The 18263-nt window shown below is 36.2% G+C and overlaps 1 protein-coding gene across 3 annotated transcripts in view; it reads right to left on the bottom strand.

The window, feature by feature from the left end:
• PMS1 (PMS1 homolog 1, mismatch repair system component) overlaps window positions 1-18263 on the bottom strand; it is a 110842-nt gene that overhangs the window by 18783 nt on the left and 73796 nt on the right. For 2 of the 3 annotated variants that reach the window (XR_005718904.1, XM_040227803.1), the window contains exons 6-9: window positions 7994-8110; window positions 4567-4689; window positions 3474-3617; window positions 2414-3297 (exon numbers count right to left, since the gene is read on the bottom strand). Coding sequence is in view for 2 of the 3 variants with exons in the window: in XM_040227803.1 (XP_040083737.1) it covers window positions 2414-3297; window positions 3474-3617; window positions 4567-4689; window positions 7994-8110 (1268 nt within the window). In the remaining variant the exon portion in view is untranslated. The remainder of the gene's footprint in view (window positions 1-2413; window positions 3298-3473; window positions 3618-4566; window positions 4690-7993; window positions 8111-18263) is intronic. The other variant, XM_040227804.1, reaches the window with a different exon arrangement.

The following is an 18263-nucleotide window of genomic DNA, read 5'->3' as shown; positions in this document are numbered from 1 at the left end:
GTCAACCTGGTCTGCCATGATCATCAGACTCTGGCTCTGGATGATTCTAACAGAGCTTTCTGTGACATGTAGTAAGCTCTCTGATCCCAAGAAACCTAAATTTTCTCCACAGGTTTCTATTTCTGACCTCCGAATTAAATTTAATCTTGAATAAGCAAATGAAAAATAATGTCAATCACAAGAGAGAAATTTCCTTTTCACAGATTAAAAACTCTGATTAACATCATGAACATTATTTACTATGTGCTAGTGATTTACAACACATAATATATCTTATTTAATCCTCACAACAACCCAAAAGATACTGTGCACACATTTTTACATAATGCTAGAAAAGAGAGGAATGGAGGTTTGAACCCAGGTGTAGCTTCAGAGGTCTTCAACAACGCTCTTCTGTTTACCTTACGGCAATAAGACAGAGAAAACTTTGAATTCCAGAATGCTGCCTGATCGTTTTTAGATGAGGTCTATTAATGATAACCCTTGTTATCGTAACACCTTGGGGCCTGCAAGGAGAAACAACGCTGAGACTGGGGTAATACCTGCTGTTTTGAGGCTGAAAGGGAAGAGCTACCTTGAGCTGCTGCACTGTACCTACTTCCATGAGAACTGGGAACATCTATGCCTTTTTTCCCCCTATTCTTAGACAACTCTCAATTCATCACTTCCTGATCAATGCCATTCAATTTTCATGGGCTTGCTGTATTAAAACTTAAATGCTCTCATCTTTAAATTGAATGTGTCATTTTAAAACTAAAAATAATAATAATAATCATAGTGTGGCCTTCATTTGCATCTTGACATAACTTTTAAAATTTGACACTTATGAAATAATTAGAAATTTGAACACTGAAGATTAAGAAATTAATATTTTAGAAAGTGATGACAATTGTATTATGGCTCTACTTAAAATAAGAGTTATTTTAACCATCAAGGACCTACTGTATAGCAAATGAAACTCTACTCAATGTTATGTGGCAGCCTGGATGGGAGGGGAGTCTGGGAGAGAAGGGATACATGTGTATATATGGCTGAATTGCTTTGCTGTTCACCTGAAACTATCAAAGCATTGTTCACTAACTGACTATATCTTCATACAGAATAAAAGCTTAAATAATTAATTAAAAGAATATGTTTATCTTTTATAGGTACATATTAAAACATATATATATCATACATAAATATCTTAAAAGAAAAAACACAATCACCATCCCCACTAAAAAAAAAGAAAAAGGTAGAAGCTAAGAGTTGGGCATGACTGAGTGCCTTCACTTTCACTTTTCACTTTCATGCACTGGAGAAGGAAATGGCAACCCACTCCACTGGCCTTGTCTGGAGAATCCCAGGGATGGGGGAGCCTGGTGGGCTGCCATCTATGGGGTCGCACAGAGTCGGACACGACTGAAGTGACTTAGCAGCAGTAGCAGCAGCAGACGTTAAATTATAGAGGTTTTGCCTATTGGTGTTAATAGTGATCTTTATTACTTTAATATTGATAGTGTTTTTATAAGACTGAATAAGCTAATAAAAAAAGAAAAAACAATTTGTCAAATATCCATGTAGTTTATCATCAAATATAAACTCTGGATGACCAGTTACATTTAAAAGTTTTCCCAGATGTCTGACATAGTACTGAGATACCTTAGGTAATAATATGTAATTGGAACTATAATTGCACTCTTTCATTTTTTGGTGAGCTAAATCACTCAAAACATAATATCCTGTGATTATACCAAGTGCCTTCAGTCAACTAGAAACAACCATCATATTTTTTTGCATTTATTCAGATCATTTGATCTAAAAATGGCAAATAATATGTAGTTTTTAAATAAGAGATCAAACCACCTATTAACCTACTCCTCCAAACCCACCATAGTTTATAAGTTGCCAATAAATAAAAGATTTTAGAAGAAAGTCTTTTGAGTTATACTGACTAGGAAGAGTATTAAGATCATTAAATTAAATCTGCAACAATGTTATATTTTTTATATTGTTACATGTTTTAAAGAGCAATTTAAAAAGGGAATAGTCAAGATCTTAAAAAAGAAACCTGTTCTAATAGAAAAGTTTTAAAAAGTCCTGTAATAGGAAGATTAGTATAAAAAAGAAATAGAAGAAAATGGTAGAATGTAAAACTTTTAATTACAAACTTAAACCAGAAAGTAGCTTTTTTATATAAAAAAAGAAAAATTAATTTTAAAAAAAGCAAAAAAAAAAAAAAAAAAAAAAGTAAAAATCTCTAAATTAACCCCCCAAAAAGTGATGCCAAAAAGGTACTCTAGGACAAGCCACAAGGTATTTCCCATTCTGCTTTTCCATAAATAATAAGAAAAAGGAGCTTTTTCAACCCAGTGAGTCATATAGAATGGAAATATCTGAACATTCAGGTCACATGAAAGCTCTGGAAACTTACTTCAGCTTCTCCTCTTCACTCAATGTCTTCCACAGTTCTTCAATCTGTACTGTTGCCTCTTCCAAACTGGTCTTGGAATTTTCTGTGAGAAACTGAGCACGATGATCTTGAACAAAAAGGGCGCTTGCTGACATGGGTTTCTTGATTACTCGACTGCTAATTAAATCATAAGCTGTAAGCTGTCCAGATTTGTTATCTACCACATTTGATTTTTTGTTACAGGAACTTTCACAGAGATTCTTTTGTTCAGGACTTGTATTATTACTACTTACATTACTCACTAAACTTTTCTGAGGCACTAAAATTTTCACAGGTTCAATGTTTTCTCCTCTAGAATTAAGTATATTTCCCTTGCTCCAGTCATCTACACAAATTTCCAAAGACTTCTCAGGAACTGCTCCTTCTTCATTTCCCCCACTCTCATCTCTATGGCCTTCACTGCCATTTTCTGATTGGGTTTGCCCAACAGAATCCACAGAACAAGTTTCACTATTCTCCTCTTGGCTGTCCTCACATGATGAATTATTCTTTGGGGTTTCTTTAAATGTATTCCCATCATTCTTATCAATGCTAGAATTTTCACTATTAAAATGATCGCCATAATGGTCACCAATATGTACCTGATGATTTAAACAATAATTAGTGTTTTCCCCAGATGTATCATTACGCACATCATTTTGGAAAGGAATGGCTGAAGTATCAACATTTGGATAATTATTTCCAGATGTTTCCATCTTAGTAAGAAGCACATCTGTTTCTGTTGTTTTACTAACAACCATGTCAGCTGAGGAAACATCTGTTTTATTACTTTCATAAGAATTTGTACTAGGTAGTGATCCATAACGAGTCGTCATCAGATTTTCAAGAGCGATTAAAACAGATTCCTAAAAATACAAATTAACAAGCATTAGGGGAAATTATGAGACTAACATTAAAAAATCTACAGAAAAGTAGATTTACAGAAAAAGTAAAAAGATTTACAGAAAAGTAAATCTTTTTCATATGAAAATAGCTAAGTTTATAAACAGTATAATACAAAAAATTATCTGAAAAAGGTTACCTTATTCTGTAACAACACTTGACTTTTATCAGGTGTTAAATTCACATCTACATCAGCTGTTGGAACGTCAATTTTCAGAAAGAAAATGGGATACAAACGAGTAGATTCCTTTAGACATTTCAGATTGTAATAATGTCGGATTAGCTAGAAATACATGTAATGAAGACAAAAAAATGACAGAAATATACTAAAGTATTATTATTCTTTAAAGTATTTATAAATAAAGATAGCATTATTTAAGTAATATTATCCTTAAAATACCACCAAAAGAAGCATATTCAACTGAGAAACTGAGTGGATGTAACTGCTTATTAGGAAAAGTAGTATCTAAATACTAATACTCATTTAGAGGCTTTGAATTTACATAACATGAAGTGCAAGCATGCATCCAATGCAACTGACTTCATGGAAAAGATCATAGTGTCATGGATGTTTTCAAAATTCTGAGTTCAAATTCAAATTCTGTTACTTCCTGGCTATGTGGTCTAAGGTAGTCACTAACATTCAGTTTCTTCACTATGAAAGTAAAAGTGAAAGTCCCTCAGTCATGTCTGACTCTTTGCAAACCCTAGGACTATACAGTCCATGGAACTCTCCAGGCCAGAATACTGGAGTGGGTGGCCTTTCCCTTCTCCAGGAGATCTTCCCAACCCAGGGATCTTCCCAACCCAGGTCTCCCGCACTGCAGGTAGATTCTTTAGCAGCTGAGCCACAAGAGAAGACCTTCTTCACTATAAATAAGGATAATAATTCACCACAGAATTGTTGTGAAGAGTCATATGTAAGGTGAAAAGTGAAAGTGAAGTGTCAGTTGTTCAGTTGTGTCTGACTTTTTGTAGCCTGCCAGGCTCCTCTGTCCATGGAATCCTCCAGGCAAGAATACTGGAGTGGGTAACCATTCCCTACTACAGAGGATCTTCCTAACCCAGGGACTGACCCCAGGTCTCCTACATTGCAGGCAGATTCTTAGTCATCTGAGCCACTAGGGAAGTGCCATACTATATCTATTTTTCCTTTTCCTTATTTTAGAACAAATTCTTACAAGTAGTCCTTATAAGAAGCTGACAAATTACTTTTTTCTTAAAAAGATTACCTTCAATATATCTTTTTGGTGTACTGGTCGACTGTTTATAAAGATGAAACTCCTTTCTGGGGTTGAAAGACTTGTGCAGGAGTGGTCTGCATCATGCTTTGGAAGAAATCCACTTAGAAAAATCTATAATTGTAATAAATAATTATAGTATTGATATGCAATGTCAACAGTAAACATGAGTCCATGGATCTGGTTATACACATTTAAAGGTATAAACAAAATTAACAAATGGATTTTCATTTTAAGGTCTGAAGAGCCATATACTCCTTGATAACCAAGTCATGAGCATTAAACTTAAATTACTGAAGCATGTTAAATTGGTGTTCTCAGCTAACTCTCCCTTCTTGAAATTTTAAGGGAAAACTGGCATTCATTAAAGTTTCATGAATACATATCTTTTTGTCATAGGACATACAGTATAAATACTGCTGCTCTCTGCTCAACCCTATTTCCTACTATTTTCAAAAAATTTTCTTTCCTTATATTGTAACTTTACTCTGGCTGTTTATCCTTTTCTTTTCAGGCACCATTTTCTGTAAAGAAGTAGCTGTTTCTATCTTTATTTTGAGTATGCCATGAAGTCAATCTGACTAGTTTTTCATTACTGAGGGAAAAAAAGATCTTTTACTCTCTGAAACATTGCAATGTTGTACTTTATCTTCATTTTTGTTTAGAGAACTATTTCACAAATGTATGAAAAGGAGGGGTAAAATAAAGAAGGATCCTAGAAAAAAATACCAGTGAGAAGGGAGAGAGATTTAGTGAACAGAAAGCAAGGAAAATGCTCCTACTTTTAGAGATAATACAAAGAACTGTTAGGAATACAGGATAGAGCCAGACTGAAATGGTTTAAACTCTGGCTGCACTACTAATATGATCTTGGTCAAATTATTCAAAATACAGGCCTATAATCATCTCTTATCTGAAACAACTGGAATCAGATGTTTAATTAACCTGTTAAGAAACAGTAATAGTGAGAAATTTTCTGCTTAGGTTTAAAAAAGCAAGAGTGTCAGGGGGGTTGCTATTTTTAGTTAAGCAGAAACCATGAGGCTCCTTACCAACATAGGCTGTAGGCTGCCACCTATGTCTGTGGCTATCCCTGCCCTTGGAAATAAGTGTTTAAGGAGGTGGACGCATTACCGACTTTAGAACACTAAGTGCGTTATTGTCACATTGCCAAACTGTGCCAATTTAAAAAAAGTTAATACACAGAGCAAGATAATCCATTATAAAATGAAACTATTTCATTAACTATAAAACTTCACAACCCTTGTAAATGGTTGCATCATTTACCAAGTAATATGAGAGCCTTCTTAAAGCACCTGCTGAGCATCAGGGAGAGCTGTTCAGCCTCTGAAAGACTTACTGGGCTTGTTGATGGAAAAAAAAAAAAACCAAACCAGAATAGGTAAGAATAAAGATTACAATGAAGAAAACATCAGTAATATTGCTAGTGTTTTTCTTCCACACCATCTTGGTTGGCCACTGAATAAATAGTATTACTTCCAAATACTGAGCTTTAAAAATGGCTTAAGATAGATAACCTTAAGAACGAACACATGGTAAGTTATATGGAAAACTAAAAGCAAATGGCAAAGTCTTATAAAATGTTACAAAAAGTGAAAATCAGGCTAGTTTGTGGGGAAAAAAAATCTCTGTAAGAGACCAAATCAGTGCAACAAAATAAAAAATAAGATAGTCCTTATAAGATTCTATACCCAAGTATCACTCAAGTAAAAAGCAAAACGAAAATCAAAGGCATAATATAAACAAAGGAATACTCCCCTGATTGTTCTTCAACTATGAACCCTTCTTTCCCTCCCTTCATCTCCAGCCTTCTATCATCTAGCTTCTACGTCAATGACACTTAGTTCTACTAAGTGTCTACTTGAATCTCTGCAGACCCTGACACCAATGGGAACTCTCTCCTTTGGGAAGCATGATACTGTTTCAGCCTTCTCTGTTGGATTTTCTACTTCCTCTCTGAAACTTCCTCTTTAGTGGGATTTTCTCTCCCTTTGCTTACAGCCTATAAGGGTAATAGTCTCCCTCAGTCTCCTCATCAGACCCCTTTTTCTTGCTCTCTATCCCATCTGAGTAATTTCATTCCCATCTATACAACATACACCAGTGATGCTAAGATATAGATGTACAGCCTTTATTTCTTTCGTCTCCAAATGCTCACACAAATTTCCTTAATCTCACCACATTCAAACTTGATAAAATATTTCAGCTCACTTTCATGCTGCTGTCCAATAGCTCCTCTTGTACTACTTTACCAAAGTAAAGACCTCTGTCTCCTACTCAGTCTGTCAAACTAACAAGTTTCCAAGCAGTACTGATGCTGCTGGTCTTCAGACCAAACTATGACAGGTAGACTCTCTAAAGCACAACACAGGTAGCAGGTCTGAATCTCCTGTTGCAAGCTTCCTGGGTTACCAGCATGGGCAACAAAGTTCTAGGAAACCACAGAGAACCCAGCAAAATTTAGACAGTACCCTTACTATCCCAAGTCAGCCAAGAGGACCAGTCCGAAGTGACACTAGTGTCTAAACTATTAAACAACTATTAAGAGTGCTCCGAAAAACAGACCCAAGTCAGAACATGGCTACCTTCCTTCAGTTCAGTTCAGTTCAGTTCAGTCGCTCAGTCGTGTCCGACTCTTTGCGACCCCATGAATCGCAGCACGCCAGGCCTCCCTGTCCATCACCAGCTCCTGGAGTTCACTCAGACTCACAGAGAGAATTCTTAATACATTAACTGAGCACAAGCTCCATCCAAGACACTAATAAAATGATAATTATTAAGAACTCAATATTGTACAAGAGAATAGGAGGGGAACTAGTAGCCAAGAGACTGCAACAAATTACAGAAAAGAAAAGAAGTCATAATAGTGTATAGTCCATATAAGTTTTCAACTTTTAAAATGAATCTTCAAATAAAAGATGGTTACATAAGACACAGGTTCTGAAGCTAGATGACATGAGAGTGGAGCGGGCACTACAGAGAGCGAGCAAGCAAGACTGGGAGGGTTAGTAGCCACATCCAGCGTTACAGGGGCTGAAGAGACTCTCTAGCGCTGACAGGTCAGAAAATAAAGCTGGAAGACATACTCAAGGTGGGAAAGGGAAAACAAGGGTAAGAGGGCTCAACGCTGTTTCTTCATTGAGGAAAGCAAAGAGATGAAGATTCTAAATTGAAAATCATTTAAACAATTAATGCAACCACGATACTTAAAATAATAAACAGAAGAGATAAAAATAGGAAGTAGGGCAGGGAAAAGAGATTTAATATGAGCTTATACATCCTTTGTCATTAAAATTTTTAAAGAGACACTTCTTCCTACCTCAACCAGACAAAAAGGAAATAATTAAACAGCTTCAGTGGTAAATTAGAATTATTAAAGAACATCTCTGTTGTATACCTGAGATTCTTCACAGTGGTACTGAAAGGATTCCATATTGCCCATAACTGCCGTCCCCAGAACAGACATGAGAGCCATTTTATGATCCGATACTCTAGTTTTCTGCCAAATAATTGCCTAGGGACAAAACGACACAGACAACTTTTAGCACAACCTGGATTTAATAAACTCAAGTACTTACACAATATATTTCTGTATTTAGCATTCATCCCTTTCTGTATCATTTATAAGGTATCTATAGGCTATAAAGTTTGAGAGAAGTCTGGTTCTGAGTTTCAGTAGCTGTATATCCTGTAGTGTAGAGTCTATTTTAACTTACCTTAACCTCAATTTTGTTTTCTCTACAAGCTGACTAAGAATACTTATCTCCCAGAGTGTTGGAAGATGAAAATATACGATGTAGGTAAACACAGAGGCCAGAGCATGGCACGAAACAATTTCATTAAATATTAATTTTCTCCCCCTTCTAATCCTAAACTTCAGAATATATACTGCAGAGTGTATTTAAATTAAATTGCTACTTCAAGTAAACATTACTGTTTTATTGAGGATAGACATCAATGCTATAAAATTTCTGTAAACAGTTAACCTGGTATAAAAATTTAGGGTAATGCATGCTTTTTAAAATTACCATTTATATACAGAGAACTTTTAAAAAGCTAACTAAACCTCAAAGACAGAAAGGCTGAATAATGGACTTGTATTTTTTTCACTATAAGCATGCAGTAGGATAGCTTAAGAGAATTATGGCCCAGAGAGACAGCACTAAAGTATGGCTGTGAAGTGCATGTTGTAACATACTGAAATTTTTTCAGTTAATGAGGTTTAGTTATAGTCAAATCTCCTGAGAAACCATCAATATATAGACACATTCATTCAACAAATATTCACTTAGAAGTCTTAAATCCTACAGAAAATGTGTAAAGGACTTAGGAGAAAACACCAACATTCAAGAGTCAGGCAGAGGAAGAGGAAGAGACTGAAAAGCATTGACCACAGAGGCAAGAGGAGTCAGGACAGTATGGCGCATTGACCAAGGAAGTTTTTTAGGAAGAAGCAGGGCTTCCCTGGTAGCTCAGTGATAAAGAATCTGCCTGTCAATGCAGGAAACACAGGTTGATCCCTGATTCACGAAGATCCCACATGCCGCAGAGCAACAAAGCCATGCACTAGGACTAACAAGCCCACATGCCACAATGAATGAGGCCCGGTGCCCTAGACCCATGCTCCACAGCAGGAGAAGCCACCACATTGAGAAGCCCGCGCGCCAGAAGGAGAAAGCAGCCACTGCCCACTGCAAGGAGACATGGCCACAGGATTTAGCAATCAGCAGTGAAAGCAGTGCTAGAGTAAGTGAAGCCAAATTTAAGTTACTGGATAGTGACAATACAGAAAACATATGAAGGGGACAGCTCTTTTAGGAAGTGTCGCTGTAAAGTGGATAGTAATAACTGGAGGCAGGTGGATCAAGAAAAGCTCTTGATGACACACTTGAATAAAAAGCAGTGAGGGAAAAGGGGTTTACACAAGCAGGCTTGTAGAATCAAACGGAGGGAATTGAGAACGTTCTCCTTTGTTCGTTCTTTCTCTCTCCCTCTTATTTTTGGAATGTAGAAAGGTTATTTGTTACTTATCACAAAAGGTTACCTGCAAAATGACACTGATTTAAATATCTGATTGTGGAGAAAGTTTAAAAGAGAGACACTCTGACTGGCTAGATCAAAGGATCCTAGCCAAATGAATTCCTTAACATAACCAGGAACCTATGTAGGCAGGAAAAAATACTAACAATATTATACATAATAAAATGAAAGGGGAAGCAAATGAATTTATGTTGTTCTTTAACTGGCATGTCAGGGGATAGTAGTGAAGGACAAGCTGACAACAGTCCCTGACTCTGCTTCTTGATCTGTACATCTGTAAGCCACTTTTGTTTTTAGAATCTCAAAGACCAATCTCCTTGGGAAAAGAGTGTAACAACTGCTTAAGAAGACAAATTACCCAATAATTGGTATAACAGGAAACCCTTTTATCTATTCCCAGGGTTTTATTTATACTAAGCAAGTAGGAGTTACAATTTATGAAAACTTTACTTAGTAGGCACTAACTACCATCATAGAAACCATTAATTTTTCACAACCATTTCAGGCAGGTATTAGTATTTCATTTTGCAGATGAGGAAACTGAGGCTCAAAGAGATTTATTTACCCCAAGAATAATGATTTATACATAATCTTTCTGGCTCCAAACTTTTACTTTGCCAGAATCTGTTTCCTCACCAGTCAAAGGTAGTAATAAGTTAGAGCCAACTCCAGATCCTAACTGGGAATTCTCAAATAGTGTCTTTGACAAATGTATTTTCATGGATGAACATGTGATATGTTATAAAATCTCCAGTTTCTTGAGAGTACTAATACATTCTCAAAATTATTTTAAAAATTCATTTAAAGTTAAATAATCTACTGTTAGAAGAAGGACAAGGACTAAAAGCAGGGTCTCCGTATCAAAGAAACCAGAATAACAGAAGTCCAAAAAGATTGGGAGCTACTCTCAGAGCATCATACAGTCAGAATATTTTTGAGAGTACAGTCTGTCAGTACCAATCCTAATCTTATTATTGACAAGATTATTGATAATCCTTATACCTAAGGATTTCTAAGTTTCCAATAATTTTTATTTATTAATATTCATATAAATACAGATATGCAGTTATTTGTCGAAAGTGCACAGTAAAATGACAGAACTAAAATGTAGGTATTTTTCTGTTGTACATGCCAATTTTTCATTATCTATTGTTTTGAAAGTGATCTGAATTAGAAAAGAAGACTTTAATTAGAAAATTTTTTTAAAGTACATGAAATCAAATGGAAAAATAAATTGTAAAAAATTTAAAAATTAACATATAGCTTCAATGTGTATATTTTTCAACAAAAAATTATGTCTTGGTAACTACATTAACACTTCAAGAATCTAGACTCTTTAAAATTGGAACTGCTCCAGGAAACATAGGCTGTCATGTAAGTATTTTTAATCTTTAATTTCATCATGTAATATATAAATGCTCTGGCTAAATTAAAATTTTTGGAGAAAATTCTAAATTTATTCAGCAAATATTTATTAAACATCTACTTTGTAGTAGATTCCTGGGAATCCTAAAAGCTGGGAATACAAAGATAGGAGGACAAAGTCCCAGCTTTCAAGGAGCTAAAAATACAAAAGGAGAATGAGGTATTAAAATAATTGTAATGTATTATGAAAACTACAAATATAAAATTCAGTGGGAACACTGTAGATGAAACCTAAGTCTACTTCACAGACAGTTGTGTGTGTGGTGAGACCTGAGAGGAGTTTGACACCCACAAGTTATAGGAAGGGCATTTGTGATTGGTGCATATGTGAGCATATGCAAAGGCATGAAAGCATAGAGATATGCCTTGCTGGAGATGAAGCTAGACAGATATTAGATAGACAAGAACAAGATCATGAATGACCTAGCATGTCAGGTAAATAAAGAAGTTTACAATTTCTTTTATCCACAGTGCAGAATCAATGGACAAACCTAACTGGGAAAAATACCATGATCAGATATGGATCTTTGGACCTTGAGGACTTTTTGCTAAGTGAGATAAGTGAGACAAAAACAAATATTATGTGACATTACTCATATGCAGCAGTAAGAACCAGACATGGAACAACAGACTAATTGCAAACTGGGAAAGGAATATGTCAAGGCTGTCTATTGTCACCCTGTTTATTTAACTTACATACAGAATACTTCATGCGAAATGCCAGACTGAATGAAGCACAAGCTGGAATCAAGACTGCAGAAGAAATATTAATAACCTCAGATATGCAGATGACACCTCCCTTATGGCAGAAAGTGAAGAAGAACTAAAGAGCCTCTTGATGAAAGTGAAAGAGGAGAGTGAAAAAGTTGGCTTAAAACTCAACATTCAAAAAACTAAGATCATGGCATCCAGTCCCAACACTTCATGGCAAATATATGGGAAACAATGGAAACAGTGAGAGACTTTATTTTCTTAGGCTCCAGAATCACTGCAGATGGTAACTGAAGCCATGAAATTAAAAGATGCCTGCTCCTTGGAAGAAAAGCTATGACCAACTTAGATAGCATATTTTAATAGCAGAGGCATTACTGTGCCGACAAAGGTCCATCTAGTCAAAGCTATGGTTTTTCTAGTAGTCATGTATGGATGTGAGAGCTGGACTATACAGAAAACTGAATGCCAAAGAACTGTGGTGTTGGAGAAGACTCTTGAGAGTCCCTTGAACTGCAAGGAGAGCCAACCAATCAATTCTAGAGGAAATCAGTCCTGAATATTCATTGGAAGGACTGATGCTGAAGCTGAAACTTTGACACTTTGGCTGCCTGATGTGAAGAACTGACTCACTGAACAAGACCCTGATGCTGGGAAAGATTGAAGACGGGAGGAGAAGGGGACGACAGAGGATGAGATGGTTGGATGGCATCACTGACTCAATGGACGTAAGTTTCAGCAAGCTCTTGGAATTGGTGATGGACAGGGGAGTCTGGCGTGCTGCAGTCCATGGGGTCACAAAGAGTCGGACACAACTGAGCGACTGAACTGAACTGATCACTCCTATGTAGAATCTAGTAACAAACTCATAGAAACAAAGTAAAATTGGTAGTTACCAGGACATAAGGGTTATGAGGATAGGACAGATATTATTTAAGAGTACAGACTTGCAAAGAGTAGTAAATAAGTCCTAGTGATCTAATGTACAGTACAGTGAATGCAGACAACAATTTGTATTATAACCCTCAAACTTGCTGAGAGACTAATAAACCTAATTACTCCAACCACTAAAAAGAAAAATTAATGTGACAGAGATGCAATTACTGCTACAATGGCAATCATATTATAATATAAATGTATCAAGTCAACATGTTATACACCTTAAATTACACAGTTTTATGTCAAATATATTTCAATTTAAAAAAAGATCTTTGGCAAGAGTGATTCAGTGAGACCTTAAACTAAAGCAAGATGGATTAAAAAATGTGACTGTAATATTTCAACTCAGAGAATCTCAAATTTTACTGAGCACATACAAAACGGATGAGGTTCAGAATCACAAGATATTCTCATAGGCACTGAAGATGGTGTGTTATTTCTGGCACATGAGATATAACAGTGCTGCTTTCTCTTCCACTCACAAAAATACAATGGAATGCAAGTCAGTAAAAGTGACATTTACAAGATTCAGTTCAGTTCAGTTCAGTCGCTCAGTCACGTCCGACTCTTTGTGACTCCATGAATCGCAGCACACCAGGCCTCCCTGTCCATCACCAGCTCCTGGAGTTCACTCAGACTCACGTCCATCAAGTCCGTGATGCCATCCAGCCATCTCATCCTGGGTCATCCCCTTCTCCTCCTGCCCCCAATCCCTCCCAGCATCAAAGTCTTTTCCAATGAATGAGTCAATTCTTCGCATGAGGTGGCCAAAGTACTGGAGTTTCAGCTTTAGCATCATTCCTTCCAAAGAAATCCCAGGGTTGATCTCCTTCAGAATGGACTGGTTGGATCTCCTAGCAGTCCAAGGGAAGAGTCTTCTCCAACACCACAGTTCAAAAGCAGCAATTCTTCAGTGCTCAGCATTCTTCACAGTCCAACTCACATCCATACATGACTACTGGATAAACCATAGCCTTGACTAGACGGACCTTAGTCGGCAAAGTAACGTCTCTGCTTTTGAATATGCTATCTAGGTTGGCCATAACTTTATTTCCAAGGAGTAAGCATCTTTTAATTTCATGGCTGCAGTCACCATCTGCAGTGATTTTGGAGCCCCCAAAAGTAAAGTCTGACACTGTTTCCACTGTTTCTCCATCTATTTCCCATGGAGTGATGGGACTGGATGCCATGATCTTCATTTTCTGAATGTTGAGCTTTAAGCCAACTTTTTCACTCTCCTCTTTTACTTTCATCAAGAGACTTTTTAGTTCCTCTTCACTTTCTGCCATAAGGGTGGTGTCATCTGCATATCTGAGGTGATTGATATTTCTCCCAGCAATCTTGATTCTAGCTTGTTTCTTCCAGCCCAGCGTTTCTCATGATGTACTCTGCATATAAGTTATATAAGCAGGGTGACAATATACAGCCTTGACGTAATCCTTTTCCTATTTGGAACCAGTCTGTTGTTCCATGTCCAGTTCTAACTGTTGCTTCCTGACCTGCATACAGATTTCTCAAGAGGCAGGTTAGGTGGTCTGGTATTCCCATCTCTTTCAGAATTTTCCACAGTTTATTGTGATCCACACAGTCAAAGGCTTTGGCATAGTCAATAAAGCAGAAATAGATGTTTTTTTCTAGAACTCTCTTGCTTTTTCCAAGATCCAGTGGATGTTGGCAATTTGATCTCTGGTTCCTCTGCCTTTTCTAAAACCAGCTTGAAGAAGTTCACGGTTCACGATCACTTCTCTAATTTTTTAAAAGATAAAATATGTGCGAACTTTAGTATTCTACTAACATTAACACCGTGGCTAAGAAATACTGGACCAGGTAACAGAACTAAGCACACTGCTAAGAGTATAAGACAGCAGAGATAGACTGAAGGGCATGAAATAGACTCGATGTGACTGGGAGACTCACCACACATGAAGAGGAAGAGGAATCGGGAACGTGACTGAATCCGTAGTACCAGAAACAGTGTCAAGTACTTAGAAGGGTCCAGTAAACAATTTGCTGAAGGAGTGAGCAAATGAATACATTTTTCTAAAGTAATCCTAATGGCGCTGAAAACTAGCTCTTTGTTCTTAAATATAAAGACTGCTGGTCGTCATACCACTACACGGATCTCTATTATTTTAGGAAAGCCAAAGCAGCCTTTGCTTTTCTTTCTTTTCTTTAAAATAACCGTTTCATTACAAGAGAATTGACACATGATACAATTTAAGTATACAATTCAATGGTTTTTAGTATATTTACAGACTTGTGCAACTAAATCACCACAATCTAATTTTTAGAACAATTACCATTGCAAAAGGAAACCCTGTGCCCATTAGCAGTCATTCCGCATGTCTCTGCACTTCACCTGAGACCATCATTAATCTGTCTTTATAAATTGCCTATTTTGAGTATTTAATGTAAATGGAATCATACAATACACAGTTGTTTATGAATGAATGGTTTCTTCACTTAGCATAACTTTTTCAAGTTTTATGTTGTATTAGCAATTCATTCTTTTTTTAAAATCCAGTTTTATTTAGCTACACAATGCTGAAGACCTTACAGATTGTCTCAGGAGTATGTTGTAGTAGTGATACAATTTAATTTGCACAAAAGGGTAAAATATATGAATTTAATTTTGAGTTTATAGTTAGGGAAGAAGCTAGCATAATTAATATTATATGATCTAAAGAAATAATAAAGCTAACAAATTCTGTAGCTCAGTGTGAATCAATCAAGTTAATTAGCATTATTTAGCTTACACAGTCACTGTTTTTGGTTTTGTCTCCTTTTACTTTCATTCCACCACCACCTCCCCTCTTGTAATCACCTATTGGTTCTCCATGAGTCTTTTGGCTTGTTATCTGTGGTCTTTTGTTTTTTAGGCTCTGCATTTAAGTGAAAACATAGTTACTCTTTCACAGTTCTTTTTCTCTTAGCATAAAACCCTCTATATCCATCTATATAGTTGCAAATGGTAAGATTTCATTCTTTTCTCATGGCTGAGTAGTATTCCAACATGTATATATACTACATCTTCTTTATCCATTTATCTGTCAATGGACATTTAGGGCCCTTCTATAAACTGACTATTGTAAATAGTGCTGCAATGAACAAAGGGGTGCATATATTTTGTCAAGTTAGTGTTTTTATTTTCTTCGGAAAAATACTCAGAAGTGGAATAGGTGACGTGATAGTTATATTTTTAATTTTTTGAGAACATTCCATGCTGTGTTCCTTAGTGGCTGTACCAATTTACATTCCCAATGGCAGTGCATGAAGTTTCCCTTTTCTCCACAACCTCACCAGCACTTGTTATTTGTTGCTTTTTGATAATAGTCTTTCTGACGGATGTGAGGTGATACCTCACTGTGGTTTTGGTTTGCATTTTCCTGATGAATGGTAATTTTCAGCATCTTTTCAGGTGTCCGTTGGTCATCTATACGACTTCTCCGGAAAAACATCTACTCAGGCCCTCTGCCATTTTAAAATCAGTTTATTTGTTTCTGATGCTGAGTTCTTTGTATATTTTGGATATTAAGCACCTTATCAGATACATTGTTGACAAATATCTTTTTCCATTTGATAGGAAGACTTTTCATTTTGTTGATAGTTTCCCTTGCTGTGCAAAGCTTTTTAGTGTAGCCCCATTACTTTATATTTGCTTTCATTTTCTTGCCTGAGGAGAGAGATCCAAAAAAATATTGCTCAGACCAATGAGTGTGCTGCCTGTTCTCTTCTAGGAGTTTTCTGGCTTCACATCTTACATGTAAGTCTTATTCATTTTGAGTTTATTTTTGTAAACTGTGTGAAATAGTAGTCCAGTTGATTCTTTTTCAAGTAGCTGTCTAGTTTTCCCAATACCATATATTAAAGAGACTATCTTTTCCCTGTATATTCTTATCTCCTTTGTTGTAGATCAAATGGCCATGTACTTGTGGGTTCATTTCTGGACTCCACTGTCTTCCACTGATCTTTGTGTCTGGTTTCATGCCAACATCATATTGTTTTGATTACTGTAGCTTTGTAGTATAGCATAAAATCAAGGAGCATGATAACTCCAGCTTTGTTCTTCTTAAGACTGTTTTGGTTATTTTGTCTTGTGTTTCCATACAGAATTTAGAATTATTTCTTCTAGTTCTGTGAAAAATGCCATTGGTATTTTGATAGGGATTGCACTGATTCATAAACTGCTTTGGGAAGTCTGGTCATTTAAAAATATTGATTCTTCCAATCCATGAACATGTTTTATCTTTCCATTTGTTTGTATAGTCTTTAATTTCTTTCATCAGTATCTTCTAGTTGTCGGAGTACAGGTTTTTATTACCTCCTTGGTTAGATTTATTTCTGGGCATTTTATTCTTTTTGATGTAATTGTAAATGGGGTAGTTTTCTTAATTTTCCTTTCTGATAGTTTACTGTGAATGTATAGATATGCAACAGGTTTATGAAAGTGAATTTTGCAACCTACAATTTCATTGAAGTTATTTATTAGTTTTAGTAGTTTTCTGGGGGCATCTTCAGGATTTTCTATATATAATATTATATCATACACTCCAGTACTCTTGCCTGGAGGATCCCACGGATGGAGGAGCCTGGTGGGCTGCGGTCCATGGGGTTGTGAAGAGTCGGACACAACTGAGCAACTTTACTTTCACTTTTCATTTTCATGCATTAGAGAAGGAAATGGCAACCCACTCCAGTGTTCTTGCCTGGAGAATCCCAGTGACGGGGGAGCCTCAAGGGCTGCCATCTATGGGGCTGCACAGAGTCAGACACGACTGAAGTGACTTAGCAGCAGTAGCATACACAAAAAGTCAAAGTTTTACTTCTTTCCCATTTGGATTCTTTTTCTTATCTAACTGCCATGGCTAAGACTTCCAATCCTATGTTGAATAAAAGTGGTGAGAGTGGGCAATCTTATCCTGTTCCTGATCTTAGAGGAAAATCTGTCAGATTTTCACCTTTGAGTATGATACTAGCTGTGAGATTGTTTTGTATGGCCTTTATCAAGGTGAGGTAATTCTCTCTGTAGCTACTTTGTTGAGAGTTTTTTTTTTTTAATCATACTTGAATGTTGAATTTTGTGAATAGCTTCTTTTGTACCTGTTGAGATGATCATATAATTTTATCCTTCAATTTGTTAATGTGGTATATCACACTGATTGAAGCATGGATACTGAATCATTCTTGCACTTCTGAGATAAATTACATCTGAGCATGGTGTATGATCCATTTAACATACTGCTAAATTTGGCTTGCTAATATTTCATTGAAGATTTTTGCATCTATGTTCATCACTGATACTGACCTGTAATTTTCTTCTTTTTCCAGTGCTTTTGTCTGGTTTTGGTATCAGGGTGAGGCTGGTCTTGTAGAATGAGTTTGCAAGCATTCCTTCTTCCATTATTGGAGACAGTTTGAGAAGGATAAGTGTTAATTTTCCTTTAAATGTTTGTTAAAATTCACCTGTGAAGCTGTCTGATCCTGGACATTTGTCAGGATTTCATTCCTTGTTAATAGCTAAGTGATATTCCGCTATATGGACATACATTTGA

The sequence above is a fragment of the Oryx dammah genome, unplaced genomic scaffold (genome assembly GCF_014754425.2).
Source record: "Oryx dammah isolate SB20612 unplaced genomic scaffold, SCBI_Odam_1.1 HiC_scaffold_27, whole genome shotgun sequence".
NCBI lineage: Eukaryota > Metazoa > Chordata > Mammalia > Artiodactyla > Bovidae > Oryx > Oryx dammah.
This window is presented reverse-complemented; position numbering and strand designations above follow the sequence as displayed.